At 35.1% G+C, this 19,763-nt stretch overlaps 1 protein-coding gene across 4 annotated transcripts in view; it reads left to right on the top strand.

Annotated features, from left to right (window-relative positions):
• Positions 1 to 19,763, top strand: part of LOC149420780 (CUGBP Elav-like family member 2) — an 864,914-nt gene that overhangs the window by 606,259 nt on the left and 238,892 nt on the right. Inside the window, exons 1-2 of one of the 4 annotated variants that reach the window (XM_089635531.1) lie at positions 8,874 to 9,011; positions 9,397 to 9,629. The exons of the other annotated variants lie outside the window; for them this stretch is intronic. Coding sequence (XP_089491657.1) covers positions 9,601 to 9,629 — 29 coding nt within the window. The 5' untranslated portion in view covers positions 8,874 to 9,011; positions 9,397 to 9,600. Of the gene's footprint in view, positions 1 to 8,873; positions 9,012 to 9,396; positions 9,630 to 19,763 lie in introns of those variants that run through there. 4 annotated transcript variants of the gene reach the window in all.

Below are 19,763 nucleotides of genomic sequence, written 5' to 3'. Positions count from 1 at the left end.
AACTTCCTAGTTGGACAGTCAAAGCTTCCTTTTATATTTGTATATCTTGTATGTAATAAATGTAATAATAATAAATAAATAAGAAGTTTGTACCAAAACAGTGTCGTTTGGCGGTCCTTCCTCTACGTCTTAAGTTTCTTATCAGAACATAAAACCGTATTTTGTTAATGTTTATTACAAAAAATATATTTTATAGTACCTTCGTTTTGGTCAAACCCTTCATAAAATTCAGTCTCGAAAAATAATTCCTAAATAAATTCACTATATATATTTAGTTTACTTCTAAATTTTGGCTGTAAATATTTTAAACCATGATATCCAATTATTTTAAGATTCGTATTAAATATCACAATATTATTTTCCCGCCAAGGTATAAGTATATTGTAGTTACAGTAAGGTTAAGGTAGGTCAGGCTTTAGGTTACAGGTCATGATAAAGCATTACACTCTGATATTAAAATTGTTGTACTTCATGAATAATACATAATATTCGTCTCAATTTGGGAAGCGGGTATGGGTACCGCTGCCTTGGGAACCATTCATTAGATAACCAACACCCCTAGGGATTGGCTACATTTTGTGAATTAGAAGAGGTGCCCGGGTTCATCTTTTGAGATTTTCCAGGCCTTGACCGACTGCATGGCGAGCTAGGCCGGCTGAAGAAAACCATTTGACCTCTCCACACGAACCTTGCACTGCAGTAGAAGGGATGGATTCATATTTCAGGACACACTGACCCTTAAATTCCTACTCACCCCTTATACATTTTTCCTTCACAGAACTGTATCTCTTCCTTTCCCTAAAGACTCACAAAGCATCGCCAAAGATGATAAAAGCCCCGAGAAAAATTATTTTCGTCAATGCCTACAGCGAGTTAATGAAAAAAAAATGTAAATTCTCAACAATACTGCACGTTTCCTTCAATTCTGTGTACTCTCGAAATGTCATCTAGTAAAATACCATTTTAATAGAAATACCGCACAAGAGTTCCAACTTCTCTCGACCGGAGTCGATGGGACTGTGGCATCTCCAATTAGATATTGTGAAGTTTAATGGAGATGAAATAGACGGAGATGAAGAAGCGAATGGTAAGCACCTGCTTATTTAAATGATTTGATTCATAAAAAAATATACCGAGAATTCAATTTTTTATTGATACATTAGAATATTATTACTATAAAATATGATTTGGTAATGTGAGCCTCACCGGGTGGTTTACTCGGGCACATTACACGGGCACATGGCATAAATATTTTCCGCCCATTTTCAACTCATTAACCTATAATACTGGGTTTTCCCCGCAGAATACCTGCTCGTATTTCCGGCAAATCGGAAATAAAAATTCGGCCGCTTCTCTGCCGCTGTAACCGCCATTTTTCCACCTCCGCAAGCTTCCGGTGGCGGGAATTAATGCAGTGTCCCTTCCGGTTAGTGCCCAGATCCGATGACCATTTAAGTTCTTATGTTTTGTTGTATTCTTAAAAGGGCATTCATGTCGTGCCCGGGGGAGAATGCGATGTTATTCACGATGCTAAAACAAAGCTTCACTTGCTCCCTGGATTATTATGCTAAGTAATAATGATATTTATACAATTAAAGTTAGTGCTATTCCAACCATTATAAGAATCTTTTTTTAAATTACTAATACTAGGAAAATAATAATGGTTCTTTTCAAATTAACCCTACACCTGAGGCCCTGATGAAAATAATTTCCCTCGGGGTCTGTCTCATTTTTGGGAATGTTGTGTCGTGGTTCTTTTTTATGGAAAGGAAAGATTGAATCTGTGTCTTTAAGGAAAGAGAGTCATAAGAAAACAGAGGCCGGCAAATCGTTCCACGGACGAGCTGTTGACAAAAACAAAGTTTGCCGACTGTGCACCGGTGCCGAAGGAATCAATGACGCTAGTTCCTCAGAGTATCTTCCATTGAAATACCGGCAGAACAGGTACTGTTTTCTCACCCGACGCCTGTGCTCTAAAAATACATTTCTACACAGAGTCGATTGTATTTTTTTATGAATTTTGGGGCTGGCTACAGAGGTGGCTTGCAAACTCAACCGTGGGGCGCACTTGCAATTTGTACAGAGTCAGCAGTTGTGTACTATTAAATGTATATGCGGGTCCCGTGCATTAAGCAGAGCTTCTGAGAAGCTAAGTTAACCTAATAAATGGAGGCCCAAATATATACGTAAATAATAAAAAAAAATGCTTTTTGTGCAGTAAAAAAATTGTATCCACACCGGTAGACACTCTAAATATAGCCCAAAGGACCAACATTTAAAATCCACGTTGATGGAAATATAGCGATAGCCGTGTTTAGTGGCCAGTTTTAAATAGCCCGGTACTTGCTGACCTCCCTCTCCCCATATCCATCCCCTTCCCACTTCTTCATCCTCACAACTTACCCTAATTGGTGATGTCGTAGTCTCACTGGCTCCGGGCAGTTGGAAGTCTCCTGCGGTACTCATGACGAAGGATGTAAAAGTTTTAATTTCCCACTTTAACCATATCCTTTGTCAACATTAATATAGAGATAATAATATGTAATGGGTAATCCTTTGCTATGTCTTCCGTTAGTTCTCAAATGAAGCGCCCTTTGTGGCAGCTGGACGCGTCATGCCGTCTCCAACCGCTTTGTGTTTTTTTTAGTATTTTCAAGGGAAACGAGGCAACATCCCTTTGAAGTTATTTTAAAAATCAGTGAATCAACATTTTAAATTAACTTACCAATTAGTAATCAGAACTTAATAATAATGTGACTAGAGAGCAGTGTTTCAAAAATGAATAATCGAAAATTGTGCTAAAAATATTCTAAATTCGCTTAAGTTGAACTTGGGACGAGAATCGGTAACTGTAGGTACGCCAGATGTTTTCAATGTTATTCTTGGAAACTCTGAAAGCCCTAACAAGTGCCCAAGGTGATTTATTATCTCGTCCGCCGCCTTTTATTTCGCAACAATGCACCACTAACATAATCACCAGAAACAAGTGTACAAGGAGATGGAACGTCACAGCGGTGCTGCCAAGGTTTGTTATCTATGTGAGGATAATGTGACAGCGCTTAATTAGCAGCAGACACATACCTGGACGGATGACGAACCTCGTGCTGGCACTGTTGGTGGCGCGGTGCACTCTTTCGCTGCAGTAGCTGGTCCAGTTTCCTCACCACCTGGGATTCTTGCTGCAGAGTCTCCATCCTCTACCTTCGTCGAATGTCACAGCGGTGCTGCCAAGGTCTGGAATCCATGAGAGGACATTGTGTCAGCGCTCTATTAGCAGCAGACACATACCTGGAAGGATGACGAACCTCGTGCTGGCACTGTTGGTGGACGCGGTGGACTCTCTCGCTGCAGCAGCTGGTCCAGTTTCCTCACCACCTAGGATTCTTGCAGCAGATTCTCCATCTCCGTGTCACCTGTTTCTGTACTTCATTTTATTTAACTTAATTTCAATTTCAATTTGTAATATTTATATATTTTTTTTGTAATATCTGCATTAACTGTACAGCGCCCCTGAGGTGATATTTCGCAAAAGCGGCGCTATAAAAATCATCCAATAAATAAATAAATAAAAACATATATTGTTAAATGAAGTAAATACGGTCGTTAGTAATGAAACTGTATCTTCCGTAATAATAAAAACTAATTCGCCATTTTCCAAAAAAACGACGTAGTTGAATTATCATTCCTTGTCATATTATTTACTAAAGCTAATCTGTAATTAGATCTGTTATTGCTGTTGAATAAACAAACAAGATCTGTTTATCACGTAATAAGAAATAGCTTTCTCTCATTGTTTGGTCTACAGTGTTTAGTTTATTGAGCCAATATTCTCTCGTCTCGAGTCCTGGGCTAAAGGAGTTTTATTTTTGTAATACTAAATAATAATTTCCTACTCATAATAAAGATGTATTTATTTTCCGTAAGTTGACTCCTTTGGTATGAGATTCTAGTGCTGTAGACATTCCTCTGTATGTTTAGTTTGGCAGGATAAAAATATATTAAAAAATCATTTTATGTATTTATTGTGCGACTAATACACTGAAGCAATAACCCGATAAAAGTGTGAATTTTACCGATTTGAAAGTAACTGACATCGCCAATTCATTAAGACAAGACTATTTGACTCCTAGGACCCAGACAGGTCTATGAAATTGATTAATATCTCTGTGTTCCACTTGTCAGTAGACCCAGCTTAACATGACAAGAGGTATGGTGCTGCTAAATGAAATCTCAAGGTCTTTTGACATTTTCTGCATTGGCATCGAAAGTTTCAAGAGTGATTTCAAGGCAAGAACTATAAAATATATTATTGTTAAATATTCAAAGTTATGTCATGTATATTTTATTAGGATTATATTTCAAATATCTTTGGATTATATAGACCTGTAATACACGTTATAAAAATCAAAACAATATTTAAAAAATTAAAACAATATTTTAAAAAAATATATATTTACTGTGATAGGAAGAAATTTCATCTTTTATTTTTTTATCGTTTCTACCCGGAGTCGGAGTAAAATTTGATCTAACTTCTGGTAGTTCTTCACAGACACGCCAGCAAAACATCACTATCGGCATGTCTCTTCAGTGATTTTTCCAGTCGTGTTTCAGAATCAAGAATAATATAAAATTTGTTTTTATTCCTTTTCAATTTTTTTCCATCTTGCATTGTAAAGAATTTCGTTTTTATGTTTTTGTACATATTTAGACATTCTTTGAACATTAAAAATCTGAGCTGGACGTAAAAAATCAACTTAAATCAATAATATCTCGAACTAATGGCTGTATATATATATTTTTTTTATTTGGTACAATATTTTTTACATTTCAAAGTTTTCCAGTAATGTTGGCCTCACTGGGTGGCTTGCCCGTGCTTCGGCCTTCATTTTATAAAATGAAAATATAATCTACATAATACATTATCAGAGAAAATAATACATTTTAAATATAATCTTGTGTGTGATGTGTGTTTATATTGGTTTTGTTTGTTACCTGTAGGTTTTATTTTTATTTTATGCTATGACATATTGGTAATATTGTCTTTTTTGTTATTTAATCCATTTTTTAATTTTGTTTGTGAATTTATTTTTAGTTTCCTCAATTTTAATTTCAAGTTTTACACTGTTGAATGCTTTTATAGCATGGTATTGGTAGTGTCTTTGTCCAAAGCTTGAATTTACTGTCGGAGTTTTTATGTTTTCTTTGTACGCTTGTCTAACTGGTCTGTTAGTGTTATTTTGTGCATGTTGATATTTTTTTTTGTCATAAATGTAGTTAGTAGTGTTTTTTGACCGGTCAGTGGTTGAGTGGGCATATCGCTTGGGTCTCACCCGAGCGTCGCGTGTTCGATTCCTCGGCTGGCTAAGTCCTCCATCACAACACAAGCAACATTTTCGGCTTTCTGTGGTTGTAGTAGGAGATTTTCAAACATTGTTGGGTTATTCGTAACCTGGGAATGTTTGTCTTTCTTTAAAAAAAAAAATGTATAATTGGCGTATATCTAGTACGTCACAGCTGTTGAATATTTGGTCTGTATCAGTCAGTCTATGTTTTTTTAGTATTATCTTTGACGGCCGGCATATTCCAGTGGTAACGCATTGGGCTGCCATTCCGAAGGTCGCGGGTTCGAACCCGGCGTGCGCAAATAAATTTTATTTGATTAATTTGTGTTATTTCACAATTAATTAATTAAAATAATATATAGTATATTTGCGGCACGTTCCAGAGTGGAAGATACTACCAGTATCGCCCTGGTGTAAGACCACCATTCAGAATTGAAACGTTGCTCCAAATGGCTTTAGCCGTGTTTAGTGACTAGATCTGAATAGCCAGGTACTTCCCCACCTTCCTCTTTCCCTTCCTCACTTACCTTCAGCTTCACAACATCCCCCAATTGGGGATGCCATAGTCTCACTGGCTCCAGACGGGAGCAGTTGGGACTCTTGTGAGGTATTCACTATAAAAAAAATAAAATAAAATCTTTAAGATCGTTTTCTGTGCGGTTTCTATGTAATTGATAGCCGAGTTTGTTGCTCCTCCCTAAGCAATAATTCCATATTCTATTATTGATTGGCAAAGTGCAAAATATATTGTTTTCAATTGTTTTATTTTATATATGTTTCTTATGTTTAGGAAAATGTGTATTGTTTTGAGAAGTTTATTTGTGATTTGTTTGATGTGAGGTATCCATCTAAGGTTATGGTCAATTACGATTCCTAGATACTTTATTTGTTCTGTTTTTTCTAGAGGAGGGCAATCGCAGATGTTGGTGTTTAAACATTCGTGTATTTTTATGGTGTTTGTGTTGTTTTTTGGCTGTCCCGTGCTATTTATACTGTATGTTGTGAATTTTGTCTTTGATATGTTAAGTGTAAGTATGTTTGAGTCTAGCCATGTTTTCACTTGCGAGATTCCCAAATTCGCTATGTTATATACATTATTCCAATCCTTAGATTTAAAGAGTAAAACTGTATCGTCAGCATAACTTTTAACCGTACATTTTCATGCTGCAAAGTTCATTTATGTAAGTAATAAAAAGAACGAGCCCTAGTATGCTTCCTTGTGGAACTCCATATGTAATCGGCAGTAGTTTACTAGTATGATTGTTAATTTTGACTTGTTATGTTCTGTTACTCATATAACTTTCTAATAGTTGGAGTTCCTTGCCTTTGATACCCATGTTTTCTAATTTTTTATAGAGCGAATTGTGGCATATTGAGTCAAAGGCTTTAGCTAAATCTAGATATATCGCTATGCATTTGTACCCTTGATCTAAGTTGCTATGTATATAATCTATTTCACATGCCAAAGCTTCTTTTGTGCCTATTTTCTCTCTATATCTATATTGGTTATCCGAGATTATTTTTTTTCTTCTAGGTATTTTATTATTTGTTTTTTTAATACTCTTTCAAAAATCTTTGAAAGCGAGTTTAACAGAGTGATTGGTCTATAGTTGGTTATTTCCATTTTGTCTCCGGATTTATAAATGGGGATCACTAATCACTAGTCCTTTTTTAAGAGTACTAGGAAAGCAGAAGAGTGTTATACTAAGGTTGATTAAGTGTGCTATAGGTTTAAAAAAAAAATTCCGTTGTTATCTCATCTAATCCAGGAGCAATTCAGTATTTTAATGTGTTTATTATTTTGTCAATTTACTCTTGCGAGGTTGTTTTTATTGTAAATCTGTGTTGTGTCGGTTTTTTATTGATATTTTATCTATTTGTTTTTGTTAGTGTGTTTGTGTTATGCAATTTACGGTTCGCTAAAACTTTTCCTATATTTTCGAAGAAGTTATTCACATGATTTGCTATAGTTTCTGTATTTGTATTGACATCTAATTTTTTGAGTTAATATTAAGATTTTAAAAGTATTTTTCTGTTTTTATTTTTGTGTGTATGTAACTACTTTTAATATTTTCCATATTTCCTTTGGGTTTTTTTTCTTTTTAACGTTTTTCTCTATAGTAGAATTCCTTAGCTACTCTAATAATTTTCGTGCAGATGTTTCTATATCTTTTATAGTAGTTAAGTTGTTCCATGTCGTAGGGTGTATTTTTAATTTGTTTGTGAATTTTGTCTCGTTTACGAATACAGTTTAATATTCCATGTGTTATCCATTGTCTTAAATGCTTTGTGTGTGAGTTTTACTTATTTTATCTTAATATTATTATTTTTAGTTTTATTATTTAATTAACATCATTTTTCAAAATGTTAATATTGTAACATTTGAACTGCTTACTGCGGTTAAAATGAATTTACCTAGATTTCTCCGTTTATCTCATATTTTTAGATTCTATAAATTTGGCATATTACATATGATAAACGATCGCTCAAAACGATTTGGCAAACTAGCCAAAAGTGTGCAGATCATATGAGTATATCAAACAACGTTTATAAATACACATTTTTTGTCAATAATATTTTGGGTCGGGTTTATAAAACCGTTATCAAAAAAATCTAAATTATATGAACTCTGAATAATCGATTTATAGCTACGACATTAAGAGTGTCATCTAATTAGGATACGCGTGACACGACACATCTCTCACTAAACTGGGACATTTTGATGGACATTGAAAAGTTTTTCAACTATGCAAATATTGCCTACTGCAAAAAACTGCTACCGAACTCCCAAATGTGAGCTTGGTAATTTTTACATACATTGATTACATAGCTTTAGCTGTGAGGCTGAAAATTGTGGATATCACCGCACTGCATGTGCATTAATTAGACTGTAAATACTGCGATTGATAGTCTACATACCTACACACCCATAGCCTGGTGATCTCAAATGCACCAATTAGTGGTGGACAGGTTCCAGTTTGTAGTACTTCTGGTGGAGGTTTAGGTAATGATCTTTGAGTAATTCAGGTTTGGTAGATTTAAAACAGAGGTACACTATTTTTACTGTTTAAGATCGTACTAATTGTACAAGTTCTATGAAGGAAGCTTACTTATAAAAAGACATAATACAAAAGCAAATATACAGTAAATTAGCAGAGGTAACAAATAGTTTAAAGCAATAAAACATTTATCAATCTTTTAAAACATTCGGACGGTGGATATAAACGATTTCAGAATAATTCGAGGTTGGTGTTGATTTATACATAAATTTAGCGATGATTCGATCAGTTCGATTGAAAGTTTAGTGGAAAAAGTATCGGGAAAATAAATGTACAGGCTCTATCGCGATCGCTCTGATCGGTCGCATTCATTATGCAAACGCGTTTAACACCAGGAGCCGGCCGCCACCTGTCGCTTGGGGCGCGTGCGCCGCTCCGGCCGCCCCAACCCTACACCGACCCGCGCCCGCGCGACCCGCACCCGCGACCCGCGACCCGCGACCCGCGACCCTCCGAGCGCTCCGCAGTCCAAGCGCGGACGCCGAGCGGAGCGTACGCCGAACAGTCCCTCGACCCTCAAACCTCGAAGTTTTCCCGCGGAGTGTAGACTGTCTTTTGTTGACTTTCGTCGGGGTGAATCTTTATCCCGCGAGCGAACGCCTGATCGACGGTACACACGAATTATTATTATGCCCACGTGTCGAGCGCACTTCCGACAGCGGGTCGGTGTGGAATTTTGCAAGATACCGCTTTTGTTCTGTTTTTCGGAATGTGTAATACTGCATAATTTGATGTAAATTCGTTTCTTCGGTTAAATTCCGTATAAAAAGTTTCATTTTTCACCCGTACAAAGGAGATGTTTTTAGTTATAAAAATGTGTTTTCATTTCATACAAAACTGATTTTTTCTGATGTTTAAAATCTTGTTCCGAAAAAAGACAAATTATTACGGTGCAAATATCAAATTTCACATCGATTAATAATTTTCGTGTCATAATAATATGATTAAATTTTTTTAACGAATTACTCAAATATTAATCAACGTTTATTTTACAGAAAATAGAATGTTTACAATATGAAACTGAATTTGTTTTAATATTAATAATAACTATTGTAAACCATTTAAACAAAAATATATGTGTGCCATAAACTGCAATGCCAGGAACACAGCTGTTGGGCAGTAAAGTGGAGTTTGTTGGGAAATGATTCAGGCAGACTTCTGACGGAGATTTTCCGAAGGGTATTTGTAATCAGCCGACCATGTTAGATAAGAGATCGAGTAATCTAAGGTATTTTATTAGTTGTCTATGTGTATGTCTGTGTGTTGTACAACTATTTTTTGTGACTCAATTCTTCTCGAGACAGAAAGTTAATCCAGCTGGAATTTAGTTCATTTAAGTGTTAATGGAATCCCGAAGAACCGACCTAATAAGGTTCCCTGGGAAAACAAAAATAGCTTGAATTGTTGCTTTTTATTTCCCTTAATCACTAAATCGGTATATTTTTACACAGTTTCATTGTTTTCATTGTCAGCAATCCACTTCAAACGTATTAAAAACATAGCTTGATTTATTTATTATCGCTTACAGATTTCACAAAATCAACTTTTTTCTAGAAAATTATGAACATTTTATTCTTTCACGCATTTTTTTTGTTGTTTTTGTATCTTTTCAAACCTGACTTTAAACATTAAATCCAAAAACATCTCAAACTGTTTACTGTTGTAATTATCTTACAAAAGTGAAAAAAAACATATTTTGACGTTTATTTACAATTATTATTTCAATGTATTTTTGACGATTTGAAATCTACCACAAAAAAATAGTGTGTTAGCTATCTGAAACCGAAGATCTGTTGTCTACGTAATTTTACTTATTTATTTAATTATGAACTAAATATTATTTGATGTCTGCATACTACGTTTTTAATGTAAATTATACAACAGTAATGAAAAATATTATTTAATGTTTGCTTTCGTCAAATCTACTGTGGATAAGAAAGGCTTTTTTTAAATATTTCCATTCCCAATATTGAATGGATATTATTATTCTGTTAAACGGACAGTTTCGTATTCCGGAATAAATGTCAAGTCTGACAGCTTTATCGGTCAGTCGCTGGCCCCCTTCCAGATCAAAATATTCGCTTTTCCCCGACTCACAATGGCCGCATTTTCCTCGTGTATTGTGTGTTTTCGGGATATTCTTTCATACCTCAGAAGTAATATCTTTCAACAAAGTATTTGTAAAAAAAATTTATGCTTACTATTATATTTTTACATGTGTATTACAGTGAATTTTCAATTAGATTTTTTGGGTTGTAGCATAGAGAAATGAAATAAGATTTATCATTTCTTTACTAAGCAAAGGCCGTTTTAAGCTTTTTTGAAGACGATGAATCAAATCAGTGCAATTTTACGAATTTTGCCAAATTGCACTGATTTGATTCCATCGTCTTCAAAAAAGCTTAAAGCGGCCTTTGCTTAATAAAAAAATAAATGATAAATCTTATTTCATTTCTCTGAAAATCAAATGCGATGTATAACTCTCACACGTTACACATAAAACATTAGAGCAAATAACTTTTTTAAATAAAAAAAATAAAACACAAAATTAATTAAATAAAAATTTTAATAAAAACAAATAATTTAATTAAAGATATTCCACATAAAATCAATGTTGTGAGTAAAAAAGAGGCAAGATTTTAAATTGTATTATGCCTTTTTTATGAAACAGATTACCAGCACACGATGCCTTGTCTATCTGTAATATTATTCGAACAACTTCAGGAGAACATTCATAGATTCAGCTGAAAATAAAAAAGCGCTGGTCGGCCAAAAATAATATACAATAACCAGCATTGCAAGAAATCAAACTATTTCCATTGTGCTCAGCAAAATTCAAACAACAGTAAATATGATCTGATAGTTGAAAGCAAAAAAATAAACAATTTCTAACATGAACATGAAACAATAATCATGTACAATCAATGTAAATGCATCTTTCTTCACGTGTCTTCAAAGCTCGTGTGTTTTTTAATAGAGTCTGATTTACATCCCTCTGTTTTGTTTCAAAGAAAAGCGATTATCTACTTGCAGGAGGCTGAATTATGTTTGAAACTTTCTTAATAATTGTATCTGTTTGATTATCCGAACGACTTAACATATTTCCTTGTATAACACAAGTTGTAATGTTGTAATAAACAGTAGGGACGTCTGGACAAGCACTAGAAACTAACTTAACGACAATTGCAAACAGAACACTGCCGACCACTGCAGTACAATCCACATATTACATGCCATTTAGAGACGTGGTTACGGACTTGGTACTAAGCGTGGTCCAATTTTAGCACTTGATTATGCAGCTATGAATAATAATTGTGAATAGAAACGACGGTCTCGGAGTTAATAGGCAAAGAAAGATAATGAAGTACCCACCACTCACACATATTTCTTTGATTATCCACAAAAACCCATTAAAGTCAATCAATCAATTGGGGTTTAAATTTGGTTTGGATATCTACCCTTATTACATATATATTAATATTGTCCGCAAAGTTGATTCAAGAATGGAGAAGAAACTTAAAATGACACAAAAATCAAATATCTTAATTCTATTGGCGTTTGAGAACATTAGAAAATGTTACCCATAGTGAAACTTTGAGAACCTTAGAAAATCTTACCCACACTGACTTTGAGAACCTTAGAAAGTCTCACCCATAATAAGACTTTAAGAACCTTAGTCTTTCTTGGTCTTACCCATAATCTCTTTGTTCGTCATTTATTTTAGAACTTATTTTTTCAAAATTATTAAATTAAAACTAAAAAAATTGCGTAATTTTGTAAAATTTTCCGGTGAAATGATCAAACAAATTTTTATAACGAAGTACAAAGTTAATCGAATTATTGATTGATTAATAACCCATTCCGCAAACTATAACCTAATTGTAATGTTTTGTTTTAATTATCAAATTAACGAAAAATTATCGTGTATCAAATTGGTTCCTACCCTTATGACCATGTTTTTTTTATATGTTTTCTCGCAAATATGTTTGAAACAAAAATATTATTCACAACTTGAGAGAATTCTATGAAAAAATTATTTATTTCCTTCCTGGTGCCTTAAAAAGTGCGTGGTAGTTACACCTATTTTTTTATGATTTCTGAAAAGGTTTTATGCAAATATTTTTTTACAACTTAATATTTGTGAAACATAATATAAAAAACACATCACACACACAACTAGAAAATTACTAAAATCGTGTTTGAATGTCATCAATATTCACATAGATCAATCAAAATAAATGAATTAAGATTTTCATGGCTAATTGTAATGATTAATTAAAGTTTTGCGAAATTAAACGGTTTTTTTTCTCTCCTCTCTCTGAGTTAACCTTACAGATGCTATGCAATTCTCTAATTATGGCTATTGGAAAAAATAAGGTTCTCTTCATTTATTTAATGCAACGGGCTTGTTCTTTATTTTTTCGTTGATAACTTTATAATGTAATGTAAATTGATTGCAGCGCGCCGTTCTAATGGAAGTAACTCACTTTAACAATACATCCCTGGTTTAACAGTACCTATTCGTAGTGTCATCAGGACCTTGCTGCAAACACTACACGCGCTCCCACGGCCACTCAAGACTTTGCCAGCTTCCCGCCGCAGCGCAGAGCAGAAGCGGATATTTGTTCGGCGGGAGTCACCCGTGCTACACTCCCAACATCGCCCCCCCCACTCTCTAGTTCACACCCAACTGCGCCCATATATTACTGCACACCCGTAGGGAGTTGGTCACTTGCAACACCGTGTACTACTGTTCAATCTGGATATCTTAAATGCATTTTCGAGGGCTGTTTTTTAAAACCTTTTGTGAACTCAACTGATCTTTATTAACACATAAATAATATTAAAGCATGCAATTGCAAACATTGCGCTTTGGCACACATTTTCATCGCTTGAAATTGGCACATTCAACGCGCTCATTAAGTCAAAATGGTCGTCTGAAGATATCCATCGCAGGTAAAAGCTGTAAGGTTTTTTGATCAGAATATTTTAATGGAATTCTTCGAAGAATTAAGAGCTTAAAATTTGGAAAGGTTGCCATTTTATATTTAAAATAAATCTTATACGTTATTTTAGATAAAACATCATCTTTGAACATGATTTTGATCAAAAAGCAACCATCGAGCTTTTTAAGTTTTCTATACAGACAACGATTCGAAAACGCGTTAAAACACTTAATTAAAATGAATTAATCTTTAACCTAAAACTATCACATATTAATCATTATCTTAGTTTATGGCACGATAGTCTTATCAGCAGATATAACCGCTACAGTAATAATAATAATAATAATAATAATAATTGGACAATTTGTAGAGCGCCGTTTTTGTGAAAAATCACCTCAAGGGCGCTGTACAATTTATTTCCTAGGATCTACATTTGTTATTTAGACCAACTGTGCCAGCACGAGGTTCGTCATCCGTTCAGGCATGTGTCTGCCGCCAATATAGCGCTGACATGTGTCTGCTGCCAATAAAGAGCGCAGACACAACATCCTCACATAGACAACAAACCTTGGCAGCACCGCTGTGACGCTCGACGAAGACAGAAGATGGAGACTCTGCTGCAAGAATCCTAGGTAGCGAAGGAACTGTACCAGCTGCTGCAGCGAGAGAGACTACCCCGTCCACCAACTGTGCCAGCACGAGGCTCGTCATCCGTTCAGGCATGTGTCCGCCGCTAATATAGCGCTGACATGTGTCTGCTGCCAATAAAGAGCGCCGACACAATATCCTCATATAGATAACAGACCTTGGCAGCACCGCTGTGCAAAATCACCTCATCCTAGTCTACCTTAGTCTCTCCAGTCACCTCCCAGCCATTCATGCCACCTAGTGCATCCTCTCGACCCTTTCAGACTCCTTCCTGGCTCCAATACCTAAATAAAATCCAGCAAAAAAAAAAAAATTACAATTCTTTCTATTGTCGTGATCCGACGATTTCACACCTCTGTCTCAGACCCTTAGGGCTCGCTTATCGCAGGCTATCATAAGCAAAATCTTGAACCAAAGTCAAAGTGAAGTTTATGTGTGTCATCTGTAACAAAATACATAAACAAAAACAGAAAAAAAAAAACAAAAACAAAAACTTTAAACAAAATATGGCTTATCTGTCCTCCAGGCAGACATCCTCGGTTGAAGAGGTCCCGTAAATCCCGACACCACTTGACACTTGAGGGGTCAGGTATAAAATCTTCGACTGCATTAAGAATCTTTGTTCTAGCTTCACTTTCAAAATTTAATCGTTTTAAAATGCTATAATAATTGCAAATTCCGGCTAAACGGTAGAAGTTAAGCGCATTTCGTGAAATAAGAAGGTAAGCTCTATATAAAACACGGATGCTGAACATTTTTCAGCGATCTCTTAACAAGGGAAACCTTCTGAAAGGATTAAACAAACCGGAGCGGTTAAAACACGTCCGCTCTATAACACGAATATAAAAATTGTACAGAAACTGTCGGTATCTAGTTCCAAACAAGTTCGTTATAAGATTTATTGCGGGAGCCATTTAATACATGAACGCCTTTATTCACTTGCGGCACAAATCCTGGTTAATATTGCAGTTGGCTCCTCTCGTGCTGTAACGCGCGTTTTAATTAATGTGTATGTAATATCAGCGCGTCGGCGTCGCGGCGTATTTCCGTGACGCAGCGCGCCGCGACGCCACGAGCCCGAGCGGAATACTACCGTCTATGACTACCACTGTTTAGCACTGTCTACAGCGGGTAACTCCGCTTGTCGCGGCAGGTCATCAAACGCGATAAATATTCATTACACGTTTAGCGACATTTAAATATCACCCGAATAGGCATGTATTATCGTGCGAGGAATTTTATCAACGGGATATTATATATTAGTGGAACATGTACACTAAATGCATGTACTTATTGTACGGTATCATCGTAATGAACAAGATTACAAATGGGACCCTTTAATTATCTGGACGTGTTTAGTAAATAGATGCAAAAAGAATTATCAGCATAATTAAGAAAGATTACCTTTTATGGTTTGGATGAATCGAGCTAAGGAGAAGTTGGCGCTTCAAGAAGTGATATAGATATCGATTAAATGATCAAACAAGTTCTTTAGTCGGGAGATGTGTAGAGTAGGCATAACAGAAGAGTTTGTATTGTACATTGGGTTTTCCAATAAGAGGTTTTATTTTGATATTCAATCGTAAGAGATCAATGGTTTCGTTGCTTGTGTGGCACGTAGCGCCGTCTTGTTAAAATTAAACGTTGTCCAGATCAGTACCATCCAATTCAGGCCTTATAAAAACATTAATCATCTCTCGATAGCGCAATCCATTCACCATAACTGTAACTGTTGCTCCAGCCTCATTTTAGAAAAAGTAAGGACCAATGACTCTGCCGGACCATAAACCGCACCAAACAGTCACACGTTAAGGATAGAGACACTTTTCAACAATAACTCTTGGGTTTTCCGAGCCCCAGATGAGACAATTTTGCTTGTTGAAGCCACCGAGGTGGAAATGGGCCTCATCACTCAAGATGATTTGCATTTGATTCACTCAAGTGAATTTTGATAATTTCAATGCGTTGTTGAAGGATGTATCGTTCCATTTTTATTAATGGCGTAGTTTTTACTTGTCAAACGTTAAAAAATGACAGCACCAAAATTAACATCTACCGAAATAGCGGGCTATTCAAAATAACACCTCTTATTGGAAAACCCTGTATAAGTCGGTAATTGAAGTAATGAGTGCGTGCCAATACATGATTGTATGACATTCTATTGTCTCGGCCTACCCCTGAGGTAATTGACGTTATAAGTTATTATGACATATTATATATGACATAATGATATCATTCGTCAATATACAATTCAGAGACGCGTGACGCGTTTATTTTCTGTGATTGTGTTCTGTTGGAAATATTAAAATAATCGTGAAAGTTAAGCCCTCTAACTGGTAGCAAAAAAAGCACAGGCCTTTTAATTATACAACACCTGTAATCCTTTAACATTTTAAATAACACAGGGTTTTAAGCACGGCTGGCATGTTTTTTCTCCGTTCTTGGTGAGTGTTTCATTTTTTATTTATGGCATTGTTTCCACGAACGTTAAATATTTGTTAGTATGGAAAACACGCGAATGCATGGCCGGCGTGAGTTTTTATAATTGGTTGAGTATATATTCTACACTTGCGGTTTTGCTTTAAAAACACAAAAGATTTATATTTCAAATTTCTCTTGTATGTGTTATGATACTCGCTTTTTCCGTTCCTTCAAATATGTTATTTGTATAAATATATAATATTTGTCGGCATCTATTGGGGATATATGGTATGATATACACGGAATTTAAACAATGTATATTTTTTTCTTATTTGCTCATCCAGAAAACTAACGGTTTTAGTTATGGTTGTCGCTTTTCGTTGGTAGAACTCCATGTAACGAATTTATGTGTATTAACACTTCAGGCAGATTCACTGTTATATTTTTTAAAGAAGCTGTCAATAATTCCGAGAATTTGTGTGAATTTCCGCTTATCGATAAAACCCCAATAAATGTGTTATTTATGCAGGTATCCGAAAACTAAAAACTGTTTTTTCATTATAAATAAACTATATGAAATATTTTTAAATACTAAAAATTCAAATCAAACATAAAAATATTTTTTAAATAGCTCACCTTATGCTTTTTCATCTAAACACTGAACTAAGATTACTGATTTCAAAAAACATATTATATTGGACATATTTACAATAAATGTTACTGCTATTGCTATCTCATTTTTTTTAAATTCATAAAAATTCATAAATTCTTCTCAGATTGCAGTCGAAACCTTTGGTTTCATAGAGGTGTACATTTGAATTATTTTGTGGTTAACTTCTATATTTGAATATAAAGCTTATTTTTTTCTTCTTTTTACACCTTTTAGTTCCTCTCGACTAGCAATCCGGTAAGGTTGTGGGATCTAATCCCGGTGTGTGCAAGTAAAACTGTTTAATTTTACTGTTTTATTTTATTTTATTTAACAATTTATTTATTTTAAATAATATACAGTATATTTTCTGCACGTCCCAGAGTGGAAAATACCCTCATTATCGCCCCAGTGTAAGACCACCATTCAAAATTGAAACATGAAATGGTTGTAACCATATTTGGTGATCAGATCTGAATGGCCAGGTACTTCCCCACCTTCCTCTTCTCTATATATTTCCCCTCTCAACTATCTTCAGTCTCTACATACACCGATTAGATATGCCATAGTCTCACTGACTAATGCGTTATCACAATAAATAAATTTATTAATAACCAAGCGGATCATTTATATTGTATTCATAACAATAGGAAGAGCCGAACACGAAAACAACCATTTATCCAAACATTAATGTTTGTTTATCAGTTGTGTAAAATTTTAAAATGTTTATCAGTGAGGGGATTAAATTAAAAGCAACTGACATATTTCCTAACACGCAAGCAGCTGAAAATAACTGATTGCGAAGACACCGACTAACGCGTCTTATTGGACGTCTGACAATTTGTTTAACGTCCACATCATCGATTCCTTCTTTAATTACGGTGTTCTTGATTTATTTTAATTAGTTTAACTGCTCTTACTTTGCGCATACTTGTCCGGCAACTAAACGTGGCACGTCTCATTACGACTGCTCAGTGTTCAAGTGATCAAGTGATCAGTACTCGGTGCTCAGCCAGCGAGTGTGCTTTACGAATTGGCGATAAAACTGAGCCGCGGGTCGGACCGCGGAGCTTTCTGAGCGCCGGGGAAATGTGCACGTTAAGTACGAATATGAGAAGTTCCAAAGTGATGACCAGCAACTTTAAACTTTACGTTTAATCTATCCAAAAGCATATTCAACAGATTTACCTTCGTTAAAATAGTTTCAAAGCATCCTTTTACATAACTAACTTACTACCATGGAGTGTGCGTAAGTCAGAAGACAAAGGCTGAGTGACGCATGTATTAAATGTTGGGGCAAAAATAAATTGCTAAATCATCTTTATGAATTAGCAGCAAAAACTCGGAATACAAATAAATAATTTTTTAATCCTTTTCTTAACTTTGTGATAATGTCGAGCTCAGGGATAGAACAATGCCGGTTGTTTTATAAATGTACCTATGCCTATGCCATAATTACACCTGCCGAGCGCTCGGGCGAGACTGGTGTGATCAGTACAGTAGGTACTCGGCCTAGTAACGGGCGAGTGATTCAGACAAGACAGTAGATAGAAACAAGGCCCAATGCCTTGTTCGAGTATGTACCCTTTCCACCTGTGTAGTCAATGTGACGCTTCACTCACTCTCAGTTTTAAATTTTTAAATATTTTAGTAGTTTGTGTGTAACATTTGAATTCCTCCATCGCGAAACTTGTTAACAGCACATTAAAATAAACTCAATGAACTGACTCGCGCACTCGTCTCTTCAACATGTAATTCAACCTCTACTCTCCAATAAATTTCTCGGAAAGTAAGAAAGCGGGTGACTCGGCCGAGGACTCGGCAGGTGTAATTCAACCTCGTGTTTGACTTCAAAATACCGGTAAAACATTTTTTTAAGATCGACAAATTACTGGTTGCTATGGTGTTGTATTATTACGTTACCCGAATAGCTTTTTTTATATTTACGTTTATGGTGAGACGGAGAAGAACATCAATATTTCTAGGTAACATTCACTTCATCATTTTAAAATGCTGTAAGTATCTGAACAACAGACATATTTGACTTTTGAGTACTTTTATGAAATTCAATAATTCAAAGTAATTTAACTATTTTTAAACCTTTTCGTTGGACAACTGTAATATATCTTGTGTTGATACTTGAAAACCAAAAAAGACACATATTTACTTGCATTTAAAAAGAATTTAAGGTGTCAATTTATTAATTTTATTCGTGCACCTACCTTATTTCAGTAAAGTTTAATCAATCATCTAATCAATCAAATGGCAATGAAGATTCTCTATTTGTGTAAACTCGTTGTCTTGCAATGAATTGTAAAATACAAAGATTATCGATCTCAAAGTTTGCGAACTCCGCTCTTTTCTCTGTTACTTTCATTCAGATATATTTGAGGAAGCTTTCAGTTATTCTTTATTCAGTTTACGCTTTGAAAAGTACGGTGAAGTGACGGATTGTGTTTATCAGAAAAAGATATTTCCATATACGGGTGCGGTGGAACGTACCTCTCACGGGTCATGGCCACAGATAAAAATAAAATAAAAATACATCGCATAAAAAGCTTCGATGCTGATTACTTTTTCTTACTCTGATGGTTGGATTACTTTTCTCTAAAGCTTCTGGGTCTGAAAAGAATTTTTTTTTGTTCATTTTTAAAGATGAAAAAACGTTTATTTATATGTTTACGCCATGAATATTTAG

This window comes from Hesperophylax consimilis, chromosome 9 (genome assembly GCF_061612785.1).
Source record: "Hesperophylax consimilis isolate HC1 chromosome 9, BYU_Hcon_1.0, whole genome shotgun sequence".
Lineage (NCBI taxonomy): Eukaryota > Metazoa > Arthropoda > Insecta > Trichoptera > Limnephilidae > Hesperophylax > Hesperophylax consimilis.
The sequence above is the reverse complement of the archived record's forward strand: the minus strand, read 5'-3'. Positions and strand labels throughout refer to the sequence as shown.